General features: G+C 40.6%; 1 protein-coding gene across 2 annotated transcripts in view; it reads right to left on the bottom strand.

Moving 5' to 3' along the window:
• The window catches only part of naaladl2 (N-acetylated alpha-linked acidic dipeptidase like 2), a 664,743-nt gene that overhangs the window by 29,730 nt on the left and 608,394 nt on the right, over positions 1 to 26,619 (bottom strand). Inside the window, exon 13 of one of the 2 annotated variants that reach the window (XM_008106012.3) lies at positions 12,163 to 12,361. In XM_008106012.3, the coding sequence (XP_008104219.2) occupies positions 12,163 to 12,361 (199 nt within the window). Of the gene's footprint in view, positions 1 to 12,162; positions 12,365 to 26,619 lie in introns of both variants that reach the window. The other variant, XM_008106011.3, reaches the window with a different exon arrangement.

Here is a 26,619-nt window from a genome sequence, read left to right as displayed (position 1 = left end):
ATGGCCATAAACCAAGTAGGAGCAAAGACAAGAAAACGTAATCATTTTTATTATATGGTGATCATTTTAATTTGTAATGTGCCTTGAATCCTAGACTTGGAAAAAGGTTGGAGAAAAAGATAAAACAGGAGAGATTAACAAAGCACCTTTACCTGAACAAAGCACATCTACCTGAATGTTGTATTTGATTCTATGAAGATGTACATGCCATGATCATAACAATGCTGAACAGATGCAGAATTGGGGCTTTGGGAAGGACCTGTCTTTATGCATCAAAGGAAGAAGCCAAACTATTGACTCTGTTTTTCACCTGATGAACAATTGCTGTACATCCACTTGTGAATTCATTTTTGCTTTATACTGTGCATTTGGTTGCACAACATTGCCAATACCAAGCATCATATGGCACCATCAGTGCATAACTCTACATGGAAGATTTACATTATGCAGTTCTGCTGAAGAAACTCAACTAATATGTCACAACCCAATATGAAACCAGATCAGGAATCACGTGAAGCTTGGTGACAGAACAAAATCAAGCTGAGAGTGAAAGATATTCACATCTCTATACTTGCCTTTTGCCCCTGACATTAAAATATCTTGTGACAGCCTACATGCAAATAGAACTTCACTGATACTATTATTGTGGTATATTTGTAGGAATTGGTTCTCCATGCAGAAAGTGTCCTAAATTACCTTACTGGGACCCTGCATTTCCCCTATAAATCTAACTGCACTGCACGAAACAGAGCAGCACTCATATGGTTCCATTTGCAATAGATATGCATTTAATAGAGTGTATGTATGTACATATTAATGATCTAAGCACTCATTTAGTATTTTCTACTCTGTATTTAGACTATTTGAGAAATATATTAATTGGAAAGGATTATAAGGAGCATTAGGATACTAAAGCATCTAAAAGGAAAGACTAAAAGAACTGGGTATATTAGTTCCAAGAAAAGAAGATTAAATTATGGGGTGGCCTACAGATGCCAGAAAGAAGGGTTTTTTGTATGCTAATATGGAATGAACAGGTTGAATAACATGGCTGAAAACCATGCAACTGTTTTTAAGTTGGATGGTCTCAATATTGTCAGGCAGATTGTAATTCATATTTCCTACTTGTACATACTGCAGGAGGAGGTCAAATTGATTTGCTCATCCATTATCACTGAAATGGCCTTAAATATGAAGATGCTTGCAATCACCATGTGTACTTTAAGGTGTCCTCAAGTGTAGCTTGGTCCCAGGATAGCATGTCTAGGACGAAGTGCAAGGAGCCTTTATTATTTCTGGGAATGCTCGACAATTCTGATCTTAATTTTTTTTAGTGCTTTATCATTTAGCATAAATTAAATTGTTAATTTAAGAAGACGCACAGCTACATATTGGTGGTGAAATTGTAGCAGGTTATTGAAGAGTAGTTTCAGTCCCTACTTACCTATTTTTTGGGGGGGGGGGGGTTGGGGGGAGATGCTGAAGTGCCTCCTAAAATACTATTTTATGTGGATTTATTATATTTTAATCTTTTACTACATTGTACTATTTAACTGTTTTTATAGTTTTGCATTGCACTTTTAAAATTATGACTAAAGTGTGGGATTGTTAGCCACTTTGAGTCCCCACAGGGAGAAAGGCGTGGTATAAATAAAAATAATAACAAAACAACAACAACAACAACAACAACAACAACAACAACATGATAAATGGGAAAGAACCCTTCATACCTCACTCTAAAGTTGGAAAACTGCATGTGTTTAACAGTGCTTTAAGAAGGATCTTCATATGCATCACAGTCATGCTAAAACTCCATAGAATTGATGTCACAAGTTGACAACTTAGATGTTAAGTGTAGAACAGTAATGGGAAAAATTTTTGTTGGATTGCAGCTGCTCTCATTCTTCACTATTAGTTATGTTGGCTAGGGGTAATGTGGTTATGTTGCAGCAATTTCTGACTGTGGAACAGAAGACTATACAAGGTCCATGCATTTCTGCAATTATATAAATTCATAAAAATGCATACTTTCACAGAAAATCCTTTAGCAGAACCATTCAGATGAATATCATGCAGGAGTTCTCTATTTCAAAAGTGAGGGTCTTACATGACAGTAGATTATGCAGTCCGCATATTTACTCTGCTTGCTATATTACAAGAAAAGACTGAAGTACTAGCTATTACCGTTTCCATAATGGAAAGCAAGAAGAAAAAGCCAATATGAATGCTAGGAGATACCAAAATGCAGCAAATAGAGGGTATAAATCCAATAACAGATAGCAAAGATTGAGTTTTCAAGCAAAAGAAAAGAAAGACTGTCTCAGAAAAAATATTTAACATGCTGAAAGGGCTATATTTCTTTCTTTTAATAAAGGATGACTCAAATATTTCAATATGCTCAAATGTCATGATTATTGTCATGCCTTTATGCTAGAGATCATAAATGCCTGAGAACAAAGTTCCATACCCAGCAGTTACTGGCTAAAATCCTGTTCATGACATGTATTTTCCCTCAATCAATATGAAAGGAGACACTAATTATCACCTATTCCAACAGTTTCCCCATTGCACAATTGCAGACAGATGGTGCTGAAGCAGACCTGCATGATCAATCAAATGCCATCTGGTGACTCTTTTCCAGTCATGCAACTGCAGTAGTATGGTGGCCAAAATCCCTCTAGCACCCAGCCACTCTTTAACCACTGAGATGAACCATGGTACCATCATGCTGCAGTTATGCAACCCAGGTGCAGTGGAAATATTACAGAACAAACCTGGTAGAAGCCTACATCCCATTAGCATTCACATAGGATCTCAGAAATAAACATTATTAATTGTGATTAAGCAGTGTGAACATAGCATGAATACAATGGGGACTATATTGCATCAGTGAAAACACACAGTAATTCTGCAAAGAAATGTTATGATCAATTAAAATATATCAGAAAACTTTTTTCACATGTATTTAAGAGAACAAACATACCTACCTAAGAAAAGAACTAGGGCAAACTTGTAATCATTATAGAATAATGTAAAGCGTCAACAAGGTCTATATAGTCTAACCCTCTGCTATGCAGAAATCCACCATTAAATTATTCTTGAGAGAGTGCCCCATCTTCTATATTATATCCCCTCAAATATTCAAGGATGGCTATGTAAGCAGTTCTCCTCTATTCTAAGCTAAACATACTGAGAGATTCCTTACAGGGTTTAGTTTACAGACTTCCCTCCTTCCCAGCATATTAATATCCTTCTTGAGGTCCTGAGCAGGATATAATATTCAAGGTGCCATTTCATACTACAAAATTATAGCACTATGATTCTATTTTTAACTGCCATAGCTCTAACTTTTGGGATTCTTGTATTTGCAGCTTATGGCAGGCTACTTAGAATTGATAGTCAGAATGCACTAAGCTACAAGCATCAAGTTTATGCAAGACGCAGCCATGACATGACATGGCATAGCATGGCAGTTAAAGTTTGACCACAGTTCTTATAACTGTGTCGTGTGAAAGGACTCCAAGTGAAGTCTGATACTATTACATCTCTTAATCTGGACAGTATACACTTGAGTCTAGAAAAACATGTTTAAAGCCATGTGGATCAAGCTACGTTGCTGGTACTTCTTGTACTACCTCTTGCACTCTAGATAGGACATATATTTGAGAAATTTGGGAGGCACTGATAAAATGTTGCAGATATGCAATATATATTAAAATGGATGGAGCCTCCGGTGGCCTAGGGGATAAAAGCCTCGTGACTTGAAGGTTGGGTTGATGACCTGAAAGCTGCCAGGTTCGAATCCCACCTGGGGAGAGTGTGGATGAGCTCCCTCTATCAGCTCCAGCTCCATGCGGGGACATGAGAGAAGCCTGCCACAAGGATGGTAAAACATCAAAACATCTGGGCGTCCCCTGGGCAACGTCCTTGCAGACGGCCAATTCTCTCACTCCAGAAGCAACTCCAGTTACTCCTGACACGAAATTTTTTTTAAAATGGATGATTACTTTGACACCTTTTCTCATTTTAACAATTAAATGGCTTTGCAAGTGATACATTTGAAGACCCCCATGAATATCTGAAATCATGGAAAACAGCAAATCCTATAGTTTGACTGTACTTGGGCTAGAAGCATAATATATAGGGTGTACATAAATCTCTTTACCATTTAAAAATTATTACAAAAGCAATTGATGAGATATCTTAATCAGATTTGTTCTATATATTCAGTAGTTATCAGAGTTTTCAATCACATTGCATTTTTCCAGCAACATAATGCACTGCCATGTTTGGGACTGCATGTTTGTGGGTTCCTAAATTGAACATTTCCAGACCAATGGATGGGAAGGGATGGCCCAATTGCCTGGCTACCTTATTCACCAGATATCACTTTCCCTGGACTTCTTTCTATAAGCTTATGTTACAGATATAGTATACTGAACAAAGATATGAGACACCACTGATTTAAAGTAAAAGATCACTGATGCCATTGTCACCATTGATGAGGCTATGCTACAGTGGACATGGCAAGAAATCAAGTAGCATCTTGATGTCCTTCATGTAACGAATGACACCCATATAGAGATGTATTAAAAGAGGCGAAAAAACCCCCTTCAATATCTACATTTCATTTTGTAATAATTTCCACATATTTGTCTTCATTTACTTCTGCAATAAATTTTAAAATGGTAAATAGGGTTGGGCTCAAATTTTGTTTCATCTGTTTCAATCATGGTTTTGTACCTTTTTATCCATTCAGATTGATGGAATGGTACAACTCCACGGAAACAAAAGAAGCAGTGAAATGAATGGCAGGGGGAACGGTAGCTATTCCCCTATGTTGAGGATGGAAACTTGGCTGTAAGCCATGGCTTGCAGGGAGTTCAGCCAAGCGCTGGGCGCTCGATGTTCATAGGCCCTGCAAACCAGGCCTATGAGCCATCAGGCACTCAATGTCTAGTAGGCTCAGCTTGCAGGGCCTGGTGCTTTGCTGCCCAAGCCCTGAATTTTTTTTTGGGGGGGGAGGGGGGGTTGGACCTTGGATAGAAAAGCCCATTTGTATAGGCACCCATTTCTGTCGGTGGCAGATGAAAAAAGAAATGGGGCCATACGAATGAAACAAAGAGAAACAGTAAATACTTTTATACAAATGCACAACCCTAATGGTAAAGAGATTTTATGGGCACCCTGTACAATTGCACTGGAGGGCTTAGAGAGGCCAACAAAGTCTTCCAGGGGAGGAATGTTTTTTGGAACATGAGTAAGTGAAACTGATGATATAGAATATCTTAATAAGGGGGTTGTGTCATACAAGAATCAACAGAAGTCACTGGAGAATTTGTTAAGTGAAGGTAGATTGAAATAGGCAGAATAAATAACTAGCAAAGAATTCTGGTTTTGAGATGAAGAAATCGGAGGACATCTTTTTTGAGCCCCACCTGCAGGCATGACACTGATGGCATTAGTTATGAAAGGAAGAAATACTTGTTATACCTCATCATATTTCTGCACCTCACATTGCAACAGAGCTTCCCCCAAGAAATATCCTTGCCTCCTCCACCTCATTTTCCACTAGTTGAGTCTAGAGTTTAGTCAGAGAACACAATGTGCTGGATCCAATGAAAAATGGTGGCATTAATGCTGTAATTTAACAGCCCAGAGCTGTAGGAAAAAATACACTGAAATTGTGATGAGGTATAAAGTGCTTTCCAGGAATGTGCACAACTATGCATATCACTCACTTCTCGGTTCATTGCTAAGAAAAATGTCGTCTTCAGAACTTCTGATGTTTTTCACATAATTCACAGTGCTACTCTGAAGTTATAATCCTTCCTAAAATGCCATAGGCCTTCCATACTTCAGCTGCAGTGCTAAACATACCTACGTGGGTTTATCCCACTGAAAGAAATGAGGCATATTTTTTAAATTGACCTGTACAGGATCATTTCTGGAATCATTTCCTCTGATGTGTTGAATCATATTCTGCAAGGCTATGGAACAGGGGGAGAAGAAAAGCAGACCCACAATCACATCTCTGTGGTTATCCGATTCATTAACTGTTGCTTCACTACTCTCAAACAATAGGCATTCTTCCAGGCCAAGGAGTCTCATAATACCCAGAGCATGTGTTTGCATGTTCCTGTTTTCATTCCCTTTATGCCCTGTCTTTTTAGAGAGTAAAGATGAGGACACGGAAAGAAAATGCAGCTGCTCTCTACTGTTTTTATATTGTTTCAGTTACTTGATTTCCTAATCAGTCTGTTGGAATTTACAGTTTTAATGAAGGGAATTCTTGTGCTTCCTCAAAAAAATATATGATTGGATTCCATAAGATGTTGTCATAGCAGCTGAAGTGGAAACCTAGTGTGGAACCATAATTATGTAGTCTGAAAGAATCTCAGGTTAACGTGGTAAGAGAGTCACATTAACTCTCTCGTCCAGTTCAGTGTATGGACAGTGGAGCCCTAACTCAAAAATGCCAATTATGGTAGTAGTTAAACACAAGTCTTTTATGATGTCAGAAATGACTTTCTGTAAGTAGATCTCAGATATCACCTGATAGGAATATCTGCAAGCAAAAGAGCTTCTGGTTATGATTTGTAGACACAAGGCCAAGGACAGTAGATGTGTTGAGAAGATCCTAATCTCTTTCATCCCAGGGATTCAGATATAATATCAGAACAAATTTATGATGCATCTACACAGTAGAATTAACAGTTGGACACCACTTTAATTGCAATGGCTTAATTCTATGAAATAATGGAAGCTGTAGTTTTACAAGGTCTTTTGTCTCACTTGCCAAGGAGTGCTTGTTCTCGCCAACATAAAACTCTCAAGATTTCATAGCCTCCGCCATTCCAATAGTCATGGCATTTGAAGTGATGCCAAACCATTAATTCTACACTGTAAATACAACCTTAATCTATACTAGGCTTAAACAACTTCTCAGTAGGAAAGGGCTAGTATTAAATATTCTAGATTTCAGTGGCCAATCCTTCTCCTCCCTCCCTTCACACTAAGTGTGAATAAGCCCACTCGTCCAACAAGCTGCTGATGAAGGGAGGAAAGCAAGTGAATCCAGTCCCCCGTGCCCTTCCATGGCTTTTTTTGTAAGTGAAAAAGCAATGGCCAGGGCTGATAGGACAGAGTCCTCATTCCCGCAGCTTCAACCAACAGCAAGTCAAGAAAAAGGAGAGAAAGGGAGAGAGAGGGAGGATCTTTCAGGTATATCTTTTAGGTCAGTCTTGCCTGTTTACTTCCAATGGGAAACAAAGGAACTGTCTTTGTGACAAGTCATGTTATTACAAGTACAGCATTGAGTTCAATTGCAGGCGTGCTGGAGCTGCACCAAGGTTCGTCCATTCGAATCCCAAACCCCAAAGTGAACCAGATGCCACTACTGAAAGTCCACATGACATCCAGGGAATTCCAGTCCTTAACAGGGTGCAAACTGGGATGAATTGGCTTAGCCCTGCATCAAGGACTGCTACAACAGCCCTGCACTTTGGGCAGAGTGTTCACATCAACCAACCCCAACACAGCCTGATGCCACCATCAGCTCATCAGCACAGAGAATGGTGGATGGATTCGACTTGTTGGCCCCCTCACCACTGCTGGATGGGCACAGAGTTTCAGGAGAGCTCCTAGCCATTGCAGAGAACCTATTCAGGTGATGGCCATAAACTCTTCTGATGCTCTATAGCTGTCATTTGGCAATGGCTGCAGTCGTTTGGCAGCAGAGACATGGACAAATACCTTTTGGCCTTGTCGGACTGTGTAGACTCCATCCCTCATCTACTGCAGGCTGGGCATGTAGTATAAAGTCTACTCCAGACTTGTCGTGGATTAATCAAACAGTGTAAATAAACCCCAAACCTGTGAGTAAAGGCTTTATCATCTTCTCCTCATTCCAAATTCTCACATACAGCTAAGAGATTTCTTAGGGTACCTCTGAACATTGATGTTCTATAAGTAAGATTGATACCATGTTTTGGAAGAAGATTTTTTTTCCTGATGTAACTTAACTTTCTATTGGGGGTTACCCTTAGCCCAGAATGGGATGTCGGCTTCAGTCATATCATCTAGAAATTTAGTCATTACTGCAGTCACTTTAATTCTGCAACTATAGGAGTACCATTATGATATCACAGGAAGGAAAATATGCATAAATACTTCAGACTGGAATGACAGCTGGTTCCCTGTTTTTCTGATGTAATTCAAAGTCTGAGCTGTCATTTTCAAAGCATGCCAGGTCATCTTATCTCTAGGCAAAAACATGGTGTCAACTTAGGGTAAAATACGCATTTTGTACTATAAAGAGAAACAGTTACAAAACATGTCCAAACATTGTTGGAAGTTCTTGTATCTAAATATGCTGGATTATGGAATGCTAATAAGAGTCAGATTCAACTGAGAGGAGAACAGACCCCAAAATAATATGTATGTGGATGGGAGAAGAAGTTGAGTATTCTATAGAAGATAGTAAGAGCAACAAAACACAGCATGGCAAATAACAACATGACCGGATGATTACATGAAAATTATTCCCTGAGGATAGAAGAACACAAGATCATCAAGACATTGTGACTCCAGATCAGCGCTCATGGCAGCAGCCTTCTCTGACTGTGCTATAAAATGTGCTGGACTATAATTCCCATGATGGATAGTGACCTTTAAAGTCCTAAGTTAAAGGACACTGCACATTGGCTCCACATGAAAATCTACTCATTAATGTCTCTTGAACTTATATATATTTGGGTTGATTGTTTAATGATATTTAAACATTTGTGTCACATTGTTTTAGCTGTTTTCTTTCAAACTACACTTGAAGTCACTTTGAGTCCCATATTGGGAAAAAGGCAGGATATAAATCAAATCAAATAAATTGGAACTGTCCTTCTGTATGCCCAGAAATGTCTGAACTGTGTTTGGTCAAAATTTGGGGAAAGACTTTTTCTGTGGTTATACCTACCATTTCTTTGCCAAAGGAGGCTTGGCTTGCACCTTCTCTGTCATCTTTCTTCCAGTTAAGCTATGATATTTTCCTTCAACAGACATATGCATTGTATTTTATCCATAAATTGTTAGTTGTTTCCATTACTCTCCTTTTTTGATTATTTATTATACTGGTAGGTAGCTCAAAGTAATCATAAGCTATGGTCCTATTTGTAAAATAAATAACTTGCTCTATTAGAGTTATAGTGGTGTTACTATCTTGCAGAGCACTGAATAACATCTGGTCATATAATGTTACCTGCAGTGACAGAAACTAACTAGTTAAAATAAATTACAGTTTGGGTATTCCATATGGAAAGGCTCCAAAAACTGAAACCTTTGGAGCTGCAACCAACACAAATCTGTACTCTATTTGCTAAGCTGGATAAAGACACTGCTAGGGAGAAATGTGATTGAAGAGAGGTGCAAGGATCTAGAAAATGGCAGAAATCTATGACTCCCACCATTTCACAGATCTCCACCTCCCTCTCCAGTCAAATGTATGAGCAAGAGTGCTGCAGCTACTGCTTCAAAGACAAATGTGGCCAGCAGGTAGCCTCACATCACTGTTGGGATTAGCTGCAATTACTAGGTCCCCATCTGCAAAAGACTTGAGTTGGAAAGGCACTGACTGGGATCTGGGTTCCAGCCGTAGAAGCAAGGGCAGGGAGAAGAGGAGAAGATTGTTGTTGTTGTTGTTCTTGACATAGTTCTCTACAACAGTCCAAGGCTGGAAATGGTAACCAATACATATCCAGTTGCAGACCACACTTCAGTTGGGTTGCAGTGACAAAAGAGCAGCAGCAGCCACAACAACCACTGCTTATACTAAGTTTGATTATGAGTTCAGCCACGCCATCTCATGCTTTTCTCTTTTCTCCAGATGTGGGGAGCCCAAAAAAGAAGACAAATTTGACTTTACACTTTGGATCCCAACTTAACAAATCAGGATAATTTCAAGGAAATATCATACTACCTTATATACCAAACATTCAGGCAAGAATCCATTGTTGCTGGAAATAACCACATTTGTCACACAACTGATACATCAGCTGCAACCTGTGTGCATATGTTTCCCTATGGTAATCCAATGCCAGCACCAATTATCCCTCCCTCCCTCCCTGTCTGACTGTCTGTTGTAAGTATTAAACCTGCAGACTCCAGGATGCTAAAGAGAAATGATGATTACTAGCTCACCCAATGATGATTGAGCAGTGATGCTTTCACTTTTGTCAAGCACTGCGACTAAACCAGAGAACGTAAGTCCCAATGAATATATAGGAAGCAATAATTTTCCCCCTATGAAGAATATGTGCTTTATTATGGGCACATATTCTCCCTTCAGAAGGCAGTAAATTATAGTATTTATGGAATCTTAATGATCTAAGCACAGTTGGAGCCTGAAGGTCAAGGCTGCAAACTGCATCCTAAATTTCTGTTTACAGATGAAGTTGAGTATTTATTGCAGCACTGTTTGTGCTGCTATACTTAAAGCTCTGCCAGCGTTTCCATTATAAACCACTATTTCAGAGGTTTATAACTCACTCATAAATCTCCACTTCAGGCTGAAACACAGTGCAAAACAAGGTCTCCACTGTGGGAGAAAGTCTCCCCCTTCCACACACTTTTCTTTTGGTTTGCTTTAGCAAGATTGTTTTTCCCCCTAAATATAAACCCCAATCTGAAATATACAAAATGCACTGTCAACTCTCATTACGCTCAATGGATCATGCATTTTGGGTAAATAGGATTGTAAAGCTGTTTGTTAAAATGTAAGCAGAAGAAGTGAAATAAAATAAAGCCTTGTTGTTCTTTCTCATTCATCCTTTACCTTCTCTGCAAATATTGATACGAGGATTTTTTGTTTATCCCTCCCCCACTGTCATACTGTTACAGCCAAAATACCCAAGACAATTGTCTGCCAATTGAAAATAACTTAAAGAAAAATGCTGAAGGTGAAAGTATGCATTTGTTTGAAGGTAATGGCTTGTACCAATTTTTCTCCTGAAACTATTTTGATCCAATAGGGCAAAATAGATATATTGGGGTGGAGAATCTGCACTGGTTCCTTTCCTGGAGGTTTCCAAGGCACTGAACCCCATCAATATAGAATCAAGATAATGGAATTACTCACTTGACAGTGGATTCTAAACTGCACAGTGTATATCATATCAGCTCTCACTTTTATCTCCACTGATTAGTTTATGTTAAAAATATAGAGTATTTTAAATCTGTGAATTATTTGTCCTGGAAAAGATCTCAAGGGTTGATATCATAATGAGTGTGACGACCACTCTCACCTTCAAGGACTGTCAGGTGGAAGGACAGGTACCTTGGTAGTCCTCCCAGCTACTCAGGTTGGACATCACTATTTTTCATCAATGGCTTCTATCCACACACCTTCACAACACAGTATAATTTGGAACAACATTCCAGGGATGAAAATGATGCATCTCTCCATTTGTAGCTAGCTACCATTTCCCCACCAACCAAGAATATAACTGTCATGATGCCTCAGTGTGAAAAATATTAATCTGAGTCACTATTGTCCAGAATGATAGCTAAACAAAGATCACCAACCACAAGGAGACTAGAAGAATGTTAGGGATGTTACCATCATTCTTAGAATTGTTTCCCTTCCATACTACTACACAAAAAGCTAATGAAGAAAGACAATAGCTTTTGTTTTTAACAAAGACCATCATACACGAGAGCTAAATAGATCTCCTACATTAAACAGCTTTCTGACTCAAGGTTTAGTCCCAAACCAAAAGAGCTGGTAGACTTTCTTTACCAATTATGATTTGTTTATTTGTTTCTATCTGTCCACAAGTAGTGCTCAAAGTGGCCTACAAAAGTAAAACACAAGCCATGTTCTGGTCTAAACTTGGTTTTCACATTGGGAAGGGTTAATTAAAAATTTAGTTAGAAACAGGGAGAATATTGGTGAGCACTGAAGTCATAGGAAAAATTCATTGTTCCATTATTCTACCCCCACCCCCAATTTCTTGATCTGAATTTAATTGAATGTAATGCTACTGATATAACTGTTTAGAAATACACTTTAAAAATAAACGTCTATCATGCATTACTACTGAGATTTAAAAACCTGGGAATGACAAAAACTGATTAAATTGGTTATGAGAAAAGTCCAGAATTCATTTTTACCTGTAGAATCCTGGAGGAACCTGTGGAACTATGAAGTTTTTCTCAATGTTCTGTAACACATCATTCAGCATCCTTACACGGGTTGGTATTCTTTCCATTGGATCATTAGCTGGGCGCATTTCATCTGACTGGAACAACTGGGCACTCTCCCTCAGAGCATAGGCCACTGTCAGCAACCGGTCAAAATTTAGACTGCTACCTGCTAATATTAAAAAAAAAATACAAACATGTTAAATACAAACATGTTTCATTTGGATGATTTATTAGTTCTATAACAGTTAATTATCCATAGAAATTTAATACTTTTAGAATACTTTCATACCATCTAGTATATACCATGTACTCCTTCACATTTGGATTACAAGACAGGAACAATAGCAGGGGTATATCCAGAAAACCCAGAAGCGGAGACAAAAGCAGAAGATTGAAATTCAACAGCTTTCAAAGCTGTGGCCCAAATTCAAAATCTTCAAAGCTAAAAATAATAAAAAAAAACACCAGAAGGTAAAAAGAGCATGATTTCATTGGAGAAGGATTTCACAAATGCCACTACTGAGAAGTGCCACTACTGAGAAGACTCTCTTGAGTTGTGCTCTGCTCTACTGTAATATCATCTCAAGATGATAAATCTACTGAATCCAATTAAAACTGAGATTTCTTTCCCACTATTTTGCCCACATACAAGTCCTAAAGAAATCTTAAAATAAATTAGTTTTAATTCCTTTCACTAAATATCCCAATAAGATAAATCCACTGTATCCCAAATTGTAATTGGCAGTGCACATCTGCTTCGAGGAAACTCTATTGTTATTAATTTTATTTATTCTCCGTATAGAATTATATCTTGAACTGCACAAATATACAGGTATATTAGGTAAGTTTCAACCTTTCTTCCTGGGGATTTTTCAATACATTTTATTATTATGGACCTTTTCTACAACAAAGACAAATCTTACATTGGTATTTTTGTTCCCAAATTACTATGTAAACTGGAAAGCGATTATCTTTCCATTTTCATACTTTTATTAATGTTGAGGCCAAGTTCTCAGATTTAAAAGATACACTCAAAAATAGGAAGGCACATGCAAATAAGCTTTTAGGGAAAATTGCATACAAAAATGTCAAGAATTTTTGCATGTCTGTGAAATGTCTATGTAAAAATTGAAAGCTGGTTCATTTTAGAGCCATCATAATTCAGAAATGACTTGAAAGCACATAAGAACAGCATCAATAAAATGGAATGAAAAAAAATCATATAGAAAGCAGAACATTGATTTATCAATCTCTGTTAAAATGTTTGTGATTGTATTTGGCTACAAACCTATTCAAAGTTACCTGGAAGTAAGTATTGTATTGAATACAATTTCATTTACTTTTAAATGCACATGTTCAGAGAGTGCTGTATGTTACTTTAAAGCAATGCAGTTGAAGCATGGATTTTATTTTAGATGGTGAAGCTTATTAATTAAAAAAAACACTGTTGTCCAAAAACAATGCTTTAAACAGTCTAATTGTTATGCTGCATTTTCTTGAGCAATTTCCACTTTCTTTAATATTATCTCCTTTGAACTAATAAGCATCAGCAGTCTACTAGAACATATTGGCATGATAATGAAAAGGAACAGAATTGTATACTTTGACCTAAATATACACAACACTACTACCTCCTGCTGCTTTGAATGCACGAGGCATAATAAGAATTTGACACAAACCGTTTCTAGTAGTGTTTGTGTCTTTTTGAATCAGTTTCATGCTGCATAATTCCTGGGAGGTGTTTTTTTTTTAACAGAGGCAAACAAAACAAGAAAGCAATGCAGATAGGGGGGAAAAAGACAAGGGAAGACATTTTATTTATCTAGTGTGCTTTTGCAGAACTTTTGAATTGATTCTGCTACAGTTTTCTAACCACTGTAAGTAGAACAGAAACACATAATAATGCCACCTAAGGATTACAACTAAGCCAAAGCTAGGCATAGGTTTTCACTGACATTTTCAGTGATGCCAGAACATGTGTTCTCTTTTCAGTTATCTCTTGGCTCTGTTCATGAAAAGATTCTGTCATGCACATTGTTTTTGCTTTCCATCTGTGGCTGAATCCACATAAGGGCTATTTCCCAGCTCCAGTGAGCAGTATCATGCCCTGCTTTGACCCTATTAATATCACACTCACCCATTTTATTGCAAACACAAATTGGTCTTCAAAGGCACACATTTTCCCCATCCAAAGTCACATTGATATAAAAAGGCATTTCTACCCATGTTTGTGTGTTCACTGAATCAGCTTATGTTAATTCACATGACAACAGCAACTGAATCTTTCGTCTTCTTGGATGGCATATGGATGTTTGCATATCTCCAAAATCATATAAACCAACAGCCTTTCTTGTCTTCTTGTCAATCTTAACATGCCAGGTTTCCACGCCCCTTTCCTTTCTTTATCCCTCTGTAGCCCCACCACAATCTTCCTCATCCATATGTGTTTGGATAAATGTTTGTTTGTTGTTGGGAGAAGTAAACCCCTTTTCATTCAATGTAGGCAATGACTGTTAAAATTCCTTTACTCACTCCATCACTCTCTCAGACATGACAGTGGGAAGGGGATGGAACGAGGGAGCAGGAAAGAGAATGCATTATGTGTGCATCTATGTGGTGGAGGGAGGAAGCAGGCTAGGGGAGGGCAGGCAGAGAGGGATGGGGTGGAGGGGTGGTATAGCAGTAGTGGTGGGAAGAGGAAGAGGGCATTATTCCCCCTTCATCTGTCTATCCCAATGGTACTCTTGACACCTGCAATGCTGATGCTCTGCTGAGCTTTCCTCTTCCAAAACAAGTGGGATGAAAGCTCACAGCCTCTGCCTTGTTCTTTAAGGTCTGCATATACTACAGGATGTTGTTGTACATCTAAGAGAGAAATGCACATCTGTTTACAAATGTGCACACACAGAGAAATCACTATAGTTGCATGTGGAACATTCTGTATGAGACCGTATTATGTCCAGACTAATCAAGGCTGGAGCCCCCAGTGGCGCAGCAGGGTAAACCACTGAGCTGCTGAACTTGCTGAACAAAATTTCGGCGGTTCAGCTTAGAAATGTAGATGAGCATCAATCTCCAGAGTTGGACACAACTAGACTTAATGACAAGGGAAAACCTAAAAATCAAGGGCAGTACTGTAAGTGTATAGTCCACACAAAGGCGTAGGTCCCCTGACTTCTTTTTCACAAACAACACTGGAGATGCAGCTGGGGACTGAGAGGGTCTGATGAACCCCTTGCGGAGGTTTGTCTCTAAAAATTCCCTGAGAGCTTCTTGCTCTGGTTCAGTCAGGGAGTAGAGGTGTCCTCGTGGAATTGGGGCCCCCTCAATGAGATCAATGGTACAATCATAAGGTCTATGTGGGGGTAGTGTCTCGGCTTCTTTCTCATTGAAAATGTCCCAGAAGTCTGAATACTTCTTAGGCAGGGTAATGATGGGCTCTGTGTCCGTGGCTTGACAGATCTTGGCTACTAGGCAGTGGTTCTGGCAGTATTTTGAAGCAAACTGGAGTTCTCTGCTAGACCAGGAGATGTTTGGGTCATGGAGTGTCAGCCAGGGGATTCCCAAAATCACGGGGAAATGGGGAACCTCAGTGACGAAAAAAGAGATTTCTTCCATATGTTCCCTTATCCACATTCGAGTGGGCTCAGTCCATTGGCTTACTGGCCCTGTCTTCAGGGGTCAGCCATCGATGGCTTGCACCACCCGGGCATTCTTGAAATCATGATATTGTAATCCCAGTGAGTTAGCATAGTCTCTATCAATGAAGTTGTTGGTTGCCCCAGAGTCTATCATGGCATGGATCATGATGGGCCCCTTTTTGACTGACCACAGTGTGACCACTAGAAGAAAAAGGACTCCCATTTGCGGCTCTTGAGTGGAATCTTTGACCGGGTTGGCGAGCCCATCTACACCCGGTCGCTGTCTTCCCCCACCGGCTTCATTTCGGCCGCCTCAGTAGCCTCCATGCTCGCGGATGACGCCGCCGCCAAACGGGTAGGGGGCTTCTTCTTTGCTGGGCACTCTCTGGCAAAGTGGCCCCCATTTCCGCAGTACCACATAGGTTCAAACGCTGTCGGCAGGCCTTTTCTGCCACATCCAGCCTAGGGCGCACGTTGCCCAGCTGCATCGGCTCGTCTTCGCTTCCCAAAGGATTGGGGCCTGGTTGCGGTGGTCTCCAAACAGGGCGAGGCTGGGCGCTGGCGGTGGATGGGGGTTTTGGCCCGGCTCTTCCACCCTGGCCCCGGAGCCACTGCCTCTTATTGGCGAGCAGAACTTTCGCCCGTAAGCAATGGGTAATGAGTCTCTCAAGGGAGTCTGGGGGCTCCACCTTGGAGATTTCTTCCTGCATCTCGTGGTTAAGACACTCACGAAACTGTCCTCTGAGGGCTATGTCATTCCAGCCGGTGTTTTGAGCTAACACCCGGAATTCGGCTATGTACCGTGATAGCGGTCTGTCCCCTTGGAAAAGGCGCCGGAGTTTGTGGCCAGCCGGCTCTTGATCATCCTCGATTCCCCAGGTATTCCGTAGGTGAGCCAAGAATTGCTGCGCGGTAGCCAGGTATGCGGAGCCCGCATCGTAGAGCGCTGTTGCCCATGTGGCCGCAGGTCCATCTAGGAGACTGTAAATCCACGCCACTTTGAGATCTTCTCGAGGAAACTCCGTGTGGCGGGCTTCTAGGTACGCCATGCACTGGCGGCGAAATACGTGAACTTTGGAGGCTTCTCCGGAGAACTTGTTTGGCAAAGCCAAAGCAGGGAGACGGGCTCCTCGATCCTTCAAGCCCCGAATCTCTCCTTCTTGCTCCCGGAGCTTGTCCCGGATCCGGTTAAACTCGTCCTGGGAAATGGTGTAGCTGGCCGGCGGCGCGGCCGGTCTGGCTCCTGGTGTCACCGACATATTGGCCTAGGTTGCTTGGTGCTTTGGTGGTGGCGGAGACAAACTGTCACACACCAGGGCAACGGAGCACCAAGAACCAAACACGGAGGCCAATAAAACTATCTAATATCTTTATTAAGGAAATATATAAGAAGGATAAAAGCAAGTAGAGAATATAGTCCAGAAACAGACCTTTCAAATGAGGCCTAAAATAGTCCAGGAATAGTTTGTCCAATAAATGATATTAGAGTTCAAAGGTAAAATCCAATAACTGAAACACACACTATTGCCAGGCAATAGTGTGGGGAATTGTCCAAAGTCTTTCAAGGCACAAGGTAAATCCACAAGAAGGCTGGGAATAAGGCTTGTATCTAGGAAACAAGGTCCGTGGTTCAAAACAAGGCAAGGTAGTCCAAAAACTTGATTCTAAGAACAAAATCCGTGGCTGAGAACAAAGCAAGGCAATTCTTGGATACTTGAACAGGCGAGGCAAGGAAACTGGATTGCGGACTTAGCAAAGTCCACACTAGGCTGGAAACATGGAATTCACTCCCGAAGCTGAGCTGTTGTCTCCGCAAAGAATCAACAGAGCCCGATACTTTTATCTGGGTCTCGTTTCCCGCCAAACGGGTGTCCAGCGTTCTCTTTCCCTAGAGAACAGGGAACGAAACCCAACTTGCAGGTGTGAGACTCTCTGGATTTTCCCAGGGGAAACATGGCTAATCAGTCTCTTGCTTGGCAGCAATTCGGGCACTCCTGCAAATTCTCTCTCTCACTCCCCTATCTGCCGAGAAGGATTGCTTTCTAGCGAAGGGAGGTGAGCGTTGGTCAAGGTCAGTTTTAATTGGTTCTTGGACAAGAACATCAGGCATCTGGAAAGACTCTGGCTGTTGATCCAGAGAAAACCCCATGTTTTCATCCTCATCTACCACAGTGACACTAGGCACAGGACTACAAGGCCCATGAGGCATCACAGTAAGGGACAGTGGAACAACTGCTCCAATGGTGTTCTTCCTTTGCCCATACCATTCCTCTACGTATCCTCGAGACCACCCAACCTCCTTCCCCCCATCCCAACCATCCCCTCCCCGAGTGAATGAGAAAGGCAATATGCCCCAGAACCCAGCTCTAGCCACCTGCCAGTTTGATTTCCTTCCAAAACCAACACATTGAGATCCAGGTAAGAACAAATAATTTGGCAGGTGTAAATTCTGCCTATGTGAATACATCATAACCTCAAGTTGGCTATAAACAATTGTGATGTCATCTTTTTCACTTTATGAGGCTTAAGGAGATAGAAGCAATCCTGCATTGGTCTGGGAAAGAGAAGCAGGAAGAAACAATGATGAAGAGGGTGAAAAAAATCTGAAACTATAGGAAAATAATGGTATTGAATAGGCTGGACAAATATTAATGTTTACACAATTAATTGGTTTTCCAGGTGGGAAAAGCATCTACTGCCCTAAAACTAAAAAGACTGTCCTACAGATTTATGGTTCCAGTTTAGTATATTGCTCCTTCATAATTGCTTTCTACAAACAATGAAAAAAGTGATCAGACATCTGCCATAATTTGTCGATTTGAGTCTTAACTACTTAAGCATGAACTTAATTTTTTAAACAAACCGCTCAGGCAATCACCCTAAGTCTGGAGTGTACAATTTCAGACTCCAGATGGGATAGGAACGGATGTGATCCATGAAGTATATTCCAACAAGTACATGGATATGACATATATTTTCCTCTTACACAGGTAGCAAATCAGTGAATTGTAGAATATTGATCTGTAACAGCTGGATGATACTATAAAAGTTAAATGTTCCTTCACAGTCAGTGTTTTTTTTTCTTTTGCCTAGGTACACTCAGTGTCCACCATTCCTCATTTTAGTTTCCTCAAAGGGCAATTAAAATTGTGCATCCTTTTTCATACTGATATGCTCAGGTAAGAGAGCTATGTATAGCCAGGATGTCACTATACTGTGCATATTAAAGCTCTTTTATACCCTTCCAGAATGGGAGCTCCTCTGAAGTGGATTTTGCAACTGCACAAATCTGTCCTCAGACAGCCTACCTTTTAGGAGATGAAAATAAAGCACACTTTCCATCTTGTTTACCCCTGGTAACAGTGACAGTTTCTCCATAGGTGAGAATCTTACTATACAGTGATAATTCATTTATGAAGCTGCTATAGTTCAGTAAGAAAATCTATACATTCTTGCTGCTTCACCAAAAAGCTGCAAGCAAAAGTGATACCTCTTAAGCATTGTTTTAGCTTTACAATTATGACTGAGCATGAAATAACAAGACCAGACACAGAAAGTTGGGTTAAATATGAGTTACTTTAATTGTCCCATAACCTATTTAATTTGCATTGAGCATGAAAAGGAATAACAGGTGGTAACAACCTGATGCAGGTCTAGTTGAGGCCAGGTGTCAACCTCTGACAAACTCTTTAGTCATCCATTTGCTGAAATACCTTCAAAAGTAATCCGAGAAGGGGGTTGCTCCCATCCAGCCATTTACTGGGAGATAAAGCCAAATTCTCACCCAAATTCCAGAACACTATAAGTGAGAGCAAACCCTCAGGCCAACCTCAAGGGTAAACTCCTTCACCCAACCTGGGTCCCAGGACCTAAAGAGGAAATTCCAAAGTCCTGCCCTTCACTAAAAGGGCTCCAAGGTATACACCAAACTCATATATTCTCCTGCTCTATCTGCCAGTGACAGCCTATTGCTAGACACTACCCTTAGCCAGTAATCAAAGTTGCTGAGATATGATATAACTAGGTAAAAGGTCCCAGGTAAAGAGGAAAGAAAATCCTACCGGGCCACAATGTGACCAGTAAAGATCCAAAGGGGAATGCGAACGAGCAGCAAAGCTTCAAATTAGTGGTTCTCAACTTGTGGGTCCCCAGATGTTTTGGCCTTCAACTCCCAGAAATCCTAACAGTTGGTAAACTGTCTGGGATTTCTGGGAGTTGTAGGCTAAAACACTCACAGGTTGAGAACCACTGCTTTAAATGATATCACCACAAAGCTTTAAATAATTCCACCACATGTAGCATCCAGGTAAGGCGCATTGCACCAAACATCCTATCACCTCTATCCTTGAAGGCCATCAAAACACATATGTGTCAAATATTATCCCATTTTCCAACTGCACATCCATCCCTTTTTGAATAATGTTGTGTCTAACTGCACTTTCCATGTCCACAGTGCATCTTTTAAACCACATACCAATCTCAGATATTTATTATATTCAGGCTGGCTAATTCAAATAGTTTGCTGTCAGCTCACCACAGCCGCTCCTGAATGAACACACGAGACTCTCTGTGGTATCACCAGGAACTTTTACTGTAGGAAACATGAACATCAGAAAAGCCAAGAATGGGAGGCTCCGGCCAACCCTCCTTTATATACCCTCCCCCTCATTTGAACAGTCTCTTCCCGCTCAGTAAAACCCCGCGCAAATTCCCCGCCAAGTCCATCAGCCGTTTCTCCTCCGAGTCCTGGGACGCAGGTGTCTTATCAATGTCAGTGACCCTGAAACTCAGAGCCACATCCAGGCTCTAGTAGCAGGGTTCTGACAGTTTGCTATAACTTCATCCTATGGAATCCTGCAAGTTTTAATTTCATGAGGTGTTTAGAGTTTCCCAGCACTGTCCTGTAAACTACAGCATCACCGTATATTGTAATACAAATGTTAGGACTCAGTAGGACACAGCCATGGCAGCAAAGATAATATTAAATTAATATAACTGCATATTGTGTATACACTCCAGTATTGTCTGCCCTACAAGGAACTTGCCTTCCAGCTAGTCAGGTTTTCTCAGCTGACATCATTTGTTCTGCTTGAAGATGCCGAACCTATATGGTGATTTATGGAGACAGAGTTAAGTGTGTTTAACTCTTAATAGCTTAGGTTCCACAGGATAGTGATCTTTTCCCCTCCTTCAGCTTAGTTGGGTCTAAAGCATTTCCCCCATGTTACACTCTAGCAAACAAGCCAGCTTGAGAACATGGATGCTTGGGGGCAGAAGAATAATTTACAGCTGTTAAAAATCCACTGGCACCCATTAAAAGAGCGATTGGCTACGCAGTGAAATGGTACAGCATTCAATACAAGTCTTTAGAATAAATATCCACATACCGTAACAAGACTTTGAATAAAGTCTGGCTGTGTGGTATTTACATTGAAAGATCCATCATATCATTCTGCAATCAGCCTTCATGCATCTTTCAAGCTTCTCCTACGCTTCTTTTATTCCTTTTTAAAAAAAATACCTCCAGTTGTATTTACTTGACTTAAAATAAACAGATGAGATTATTCATCCTGATTTGAACTGGAGTGGATTGTATAAAGAATCAGAAATGTCAGATAATAAAAGTGTTACTGTTTCCCCCTTGAGTGAAATAACATTTGCAATTTTTCTCTTCTTTTCTTCTCCCAGAATGGTGTCAGATGTTTAAGGTGATACTAGGGAACACTTCCAAATGACATGCCCCACCAGGATTTTTTTTCAGTTAATGTGTTTATTCAAGGCATAAATCACACCTCCTGCTGTCACTTCAAGTCAGCCAAGTCCACTATATAATGGTAATGTGACTGTTAGTGCTTTTAACACTTCATTCTCATTTCCTGAGGTAAACATAGCCATAAGCTCAGTAGCTTCTTTTGGAAACACTACTCAACAAGCAATGCATATATCATGGCTTCTAAATGCCTACAATGATTTCCCTGTTTTCTGATATTTTGCCTAGATTGATATCCAAACCTTGAATTTCAGAAGTAGAGCCATGAGGAAAAGACATTTCCATATATAGCTAACCTGGAATTCATTGGAGGTGAGAATGCAGCTCATGTGTATATATGTATAAGTTGACCACACATATAAGTCAAGGGCAGGTTCGGGGCCAAAATTAGGGATTTTGCTATGAACTGTGGATAAACAGATGATCTGTCCATGAAGGGGAAAACACCAACATTGCTTCAAGGAGTCAGCTGCCCCTGGCTGCCCTGCTACTGCCATTTTCATCAACCAGCATTGAAAACTTCGGTATAATACTAGATATGTATTACCTATGTTATGTTACTTGTGTCATAGCTGTGAGGTAGGGCAATCACTTGTTCACCTCCTTTGCCTCTCATCTGGTTTACTGCTGTTGTGGCAGCCTCTGCCATCATCTCCTCTTCATTCAGTGAAACCCTGTGTATGCTTCTGTTCTGACTCGCTCTCTGGCAACAGTGGCATGCTCCCTCTCCACCAGTTCTTGAGTATCAGAACAGTCATAGTGGGCCTGAGCTCTCACAGTGGCAGTCATATCCTATACCAGCAGCAGTAGCTCTGGAATGGTTTTACAGGATGTTCTATCACTCTGGAGACAGAGGAGACGCCTGTGCCATAGATGTTAGAGCTGAAGAATGAGGCAGAACAAGTGAAGGCATTCAAAAGGCCAGAAGAGTGTCCTAATGGAAAGAGATACTCAAACTGACCCATGCATCCAGGATCCCTAAATCCGTTGATTGTATTCTAAAATCCAGTGAAGCTGGTGGGGAAAGATTTTTAAGTTATGGAAGGTCGCATTTATGGATACAGAATCTGTTGGTTATATACGGTAAGCACTGATAGAGACAGTCTTGCATAATGTGTATTATAATTGTCACTAGAATGCTATACTTTCCTATTTGATTGGAGTTGATTTATGCTGTATCAGGAGTTTCTAGGGCTCACCTTGCTAGTATGTGTCCTATTAAGAAGGAAGTGCCTTTTCATATTTAAAACTTGAGGTTGTGGCTGACACAGTAGCTGTTTTAATGTTTGCAAAATATTCTAGGTGATTCTTAAAAACAAATGCCTTCCCAGTGCAGTGATCAGGTGCTGGCATGGTTTCAGGTAATTTTTAAAAGTACAATCTGAAAATATTCAAAATATTGCTAAAACATCCCAGGCATAAAGTTGAAGTTCATTTTTAAAAATAGGATCCCCCAGTGGTAAAGTGGGTTAAACTCATGTATCGGCAGGACTGATGACTTGAAGGTTGGGTGGCTGACCTGAAGGTTGCCTGTTCAAATCCATCCTGGGGAGAGCGTGGATGAGATCCCTCTATCAGCTCCAGCTCCATGTGGGAACATGGGAGAAATCTCCCATAAGGATGGTAAAAACACCAAAACAGCCAGACGTCCCCTCGGCAACATCCTTGTAGATGGCCAATTCTCTCACACAAGAAGCAACTTGCAGTGTCTCAAGTCGCTCCTGACATTAAAAAAAAAAATATTGTGAATTTCATTTCACGATTTCTGGGTATATCATGCAGAAGTTGATCTAATTGTGTGTGATTTATGATCCCATTGCACTGGGAATTGTGGGTTAAAAAAAAAGGTTCGAACAGCTGGGAAGATGGACTACTATGTTCTGTGCTATGTACTACACATGCCTTCTCACATCTAACTTCTGACATTAACCTCTGCTATCAAAATAAAAAAAAACCCTGAAAGTCTATTAACAGTGTAATTATATAAAATAAAAATTTGACATCAGCTGTATAAATTAAGACTCTTTTGAAGTTGATGGCAGAATCTCATTAAATAGTGACATCCCCTATGCTCTCAGTATGGCAGCATGAATCCATGTACAAAACCCATTACCAACATTTGTAGCCAATAGTGGACTCAGTTTAAATGAATATGTTCCAGTTTTTAGTCTGAACTTTTGGGGGCTGCAAACACAGCTATTCTATATTCCCTGCTCCATGAAGGGGAACCAAGCAAGACAGATAAGTACATATTTTAACTATGTGAACAAAGATTTACACTATACAAGCACAAAAGAGGGTATCAACCTTGGTGTTTCTGTGAGTTTCTGTACCTATGCAAACTCTAGTCTTAATGTGAGATATAAGCACAACATTTCATGCAAGAAACGGTTGTCATTAAAAACCATGTCTCATTGCTTTTTCCCTCAGCTAATCACAAAATACCTGCCACTGGCCTTTATTATTACTATTATTATTTAGTAAATAACAGGACTCGTTGATTTTATCTGCCATTTTTCTTAGCTTTGGTTAATTCATTCGTTTCAGTCACTACATTTCAAGAAAAGTGGAATTGTTTTCATGGCATTAAAACCAGAAAGATAAGCTTACTCAGTCCCATGAACAATTTTGCTTAATGAAATCTATACCTTCTGTGTCTCCTAGGTGCCCAAAAGCAGGTTCATCATGTGATCTGCTTTTCTGGGGCTAATGTTTGTGAAATTGTCAGAAGAGCCAATCCAATTACTAAGTCTATTATTGTTATTAGATAGGATCTCATACTTTACCAAGGCCCAGCTATTCAGGAGCAGGACAACTCAGGCAAAAACCAAGGTAGAAAAGCAACACTAATCATGAATGATTCTGCAAGTTATTCATGAAAACATTTTTATCTGTATTGAGGTACAACAGCATGGCATTAATTCAGCATGGCTCAATGTAACACAATTATTATTCATGTGGATCTATGCTATGCTATGCTGAGCCACATACCACCATCCTTGTCTTACTGTATACCTATGGAATTCCCCATCTCACATGCCATCCAATGCCTTATGTTGATTAGGCAGGATGAGAGAAGCATCTGGCTTTGACCCTGTAGCCAAACACAAAATGATTACAATCGCACTAAAGTTTAACAGGGTCCTCCAAAGGTTTTAGTGTGAATGTAATACTATACTAAGACTCTTACCTGTTCCACACAATACATCAAATGGCCATGTGCTTGGCGGATGGGGGTGGAACAAACTTTGGAGACTATATCATAAATCCAGGACACTCTCAGTGCTGTGGAAGAAGGGAGTGAATATGAACCCACACAGCGCCCCCAAAAGGACATATGCAGGTGACTCTGTGTGTCCCTAATAGAATGACAGCGTTGAGGCCTGTGAAGCCTCTGAGGATGAGGACAAGGATTTTCTGGTTCAGCCTGGTGTTTCTATGGAGGAAAGAGAAAATGTTTTTTTGTTTTTTTTTATGAGATCATGGAAATGTTTTGATTGATCTGTTGTCAGGAAAACAGGGCAGTGATTTTCATAGGAATTGGCCAGGAGTGACTGAAAGGAATGTGGAGGAGACAGGAGGGTTACAGATAACTCAGTGTTCACAGATCAGAAGGGATAGTGCAAAACAGAGACAAATCCAGTGTTCTCAGAGACTGAAAGATAAACAAAGAGAACTCAGGTGTGAGAAAGGATGATGTCATGGGCAAGACAGAGTATTCTTAAGGAATTGGAGTCAATGTTTGGTGAGGAGATCAACATTGGATTTTCATGTGACAAGTTGCCTGTCTTGAGAGCTCCGAGTTCTGTTCTTGGGTCTGTACAACGTAGTCTGTGCATACTCAGAAGAAGACCTACAAGCTACTCTAAACACCTTCGCAGAAGCATATGAGAAGCTCGGCCTCTCATTGAACATCGAGAAAACCAAAGTGCTCTTCCAACAGGCACCAGCTAATCCCTCTGCGATGTCAGGAATACAGCTTAATAGTGTCACATTAGAAAACACTGACCATTTCCGCTACCTTGACAGCCACCTCTCCACAAAAGTCAACATAGACACTGAAATACAACACCGCCTGAGCTCTGCGAGTGCAGCATTTTTCCGAATGAAGCAGAGAGTGTTTGATGACCGAGACATCCGTAGAGAGACCAAGGTGCTTGTTTACAAAGCCATTGTCCTCCCAACCCTGCTCTACGCCTGTGAAACGTGGACTGTCTACAGAAGTCACACCAAACTCCTGGAGCGTTTCCATCAGCATTACCTCAGAAAAATCCTGCAAATCTCTTGGGAAGACAGGCGGACAAATGTCAGCGTGCTTGAGGAAGCAAAGACCACCAGCACTGAAGCGATGCTCCTATGCCATCAACTCCGCTAGACTGGCCACGTTGTCCGAATGCCCGATCACCGTCTCCCAAAGCAGCTACTCTACTCCGAACTCAAGAACGGGAAATGGAATGTTGGTGGGCAGGAAAAGAGATTTAAAGATGGGCTTAAAGCCAACCTTAAAAACTGTGGCATAGATGCTGAGAACTGGGAAGCCCTGGCCCTTGAGTGCTCTAATTGGAGGTCAGCTGTGACCAGCAGTGGTACGGAGTTCGAAGAGGCACGAATGGAGGGCTTAAGGGAGAAATGTGCCAAGAGGAAGGAGCATCAAGCTAACCCTGACCGAGACCGCCTTCCACCTGGAAACCGATGTCCCCACTGCATGTGGATCTATGCTATGCTATGCTGAGAACATGCGGATCAAGAATAGGTCTCTTCAGCCACCTAAGAACCCACCCCAAGACACCAGAGATGGAAGACAATCTGAGGGCCCATCCAGACAGGGCCAAAAAGTGTGCGCTCTTACACTTTTACCGGAGGCGTCCAAACAACTTAGGTAAAAGTGAATTAATTTGAGATGAAGCAAGAAAAAACCTGCTTTTTCCTGATTTAGTTAGATAGCCCATTAGATCTGGGCCTTTATAAAAGACCCAATTCTAATGAGTTATGGGCCTGTGGGAACAAGCTCAT

The sequence above is a fragment of the Anolis carolinensis genome, chromosome 3 (assembly GCF_035594765.1).
Source record: "Anolis carolinensis isolate JA03-04 chromosome 3, rAnoCar3.1.pri, whole genome shotgun sequence".
NCBI classification, from domain to species: Eukaryota; Metazoa; Chordata; class Lepidosauria; order Squamata; family Dactyloidae; genus Anolis; species Anolis carolinensis.
Note: the sequence above shows the minus strand (reverse complement) of the source record. Positions and strands in the feature narration are given on the sequence as shown.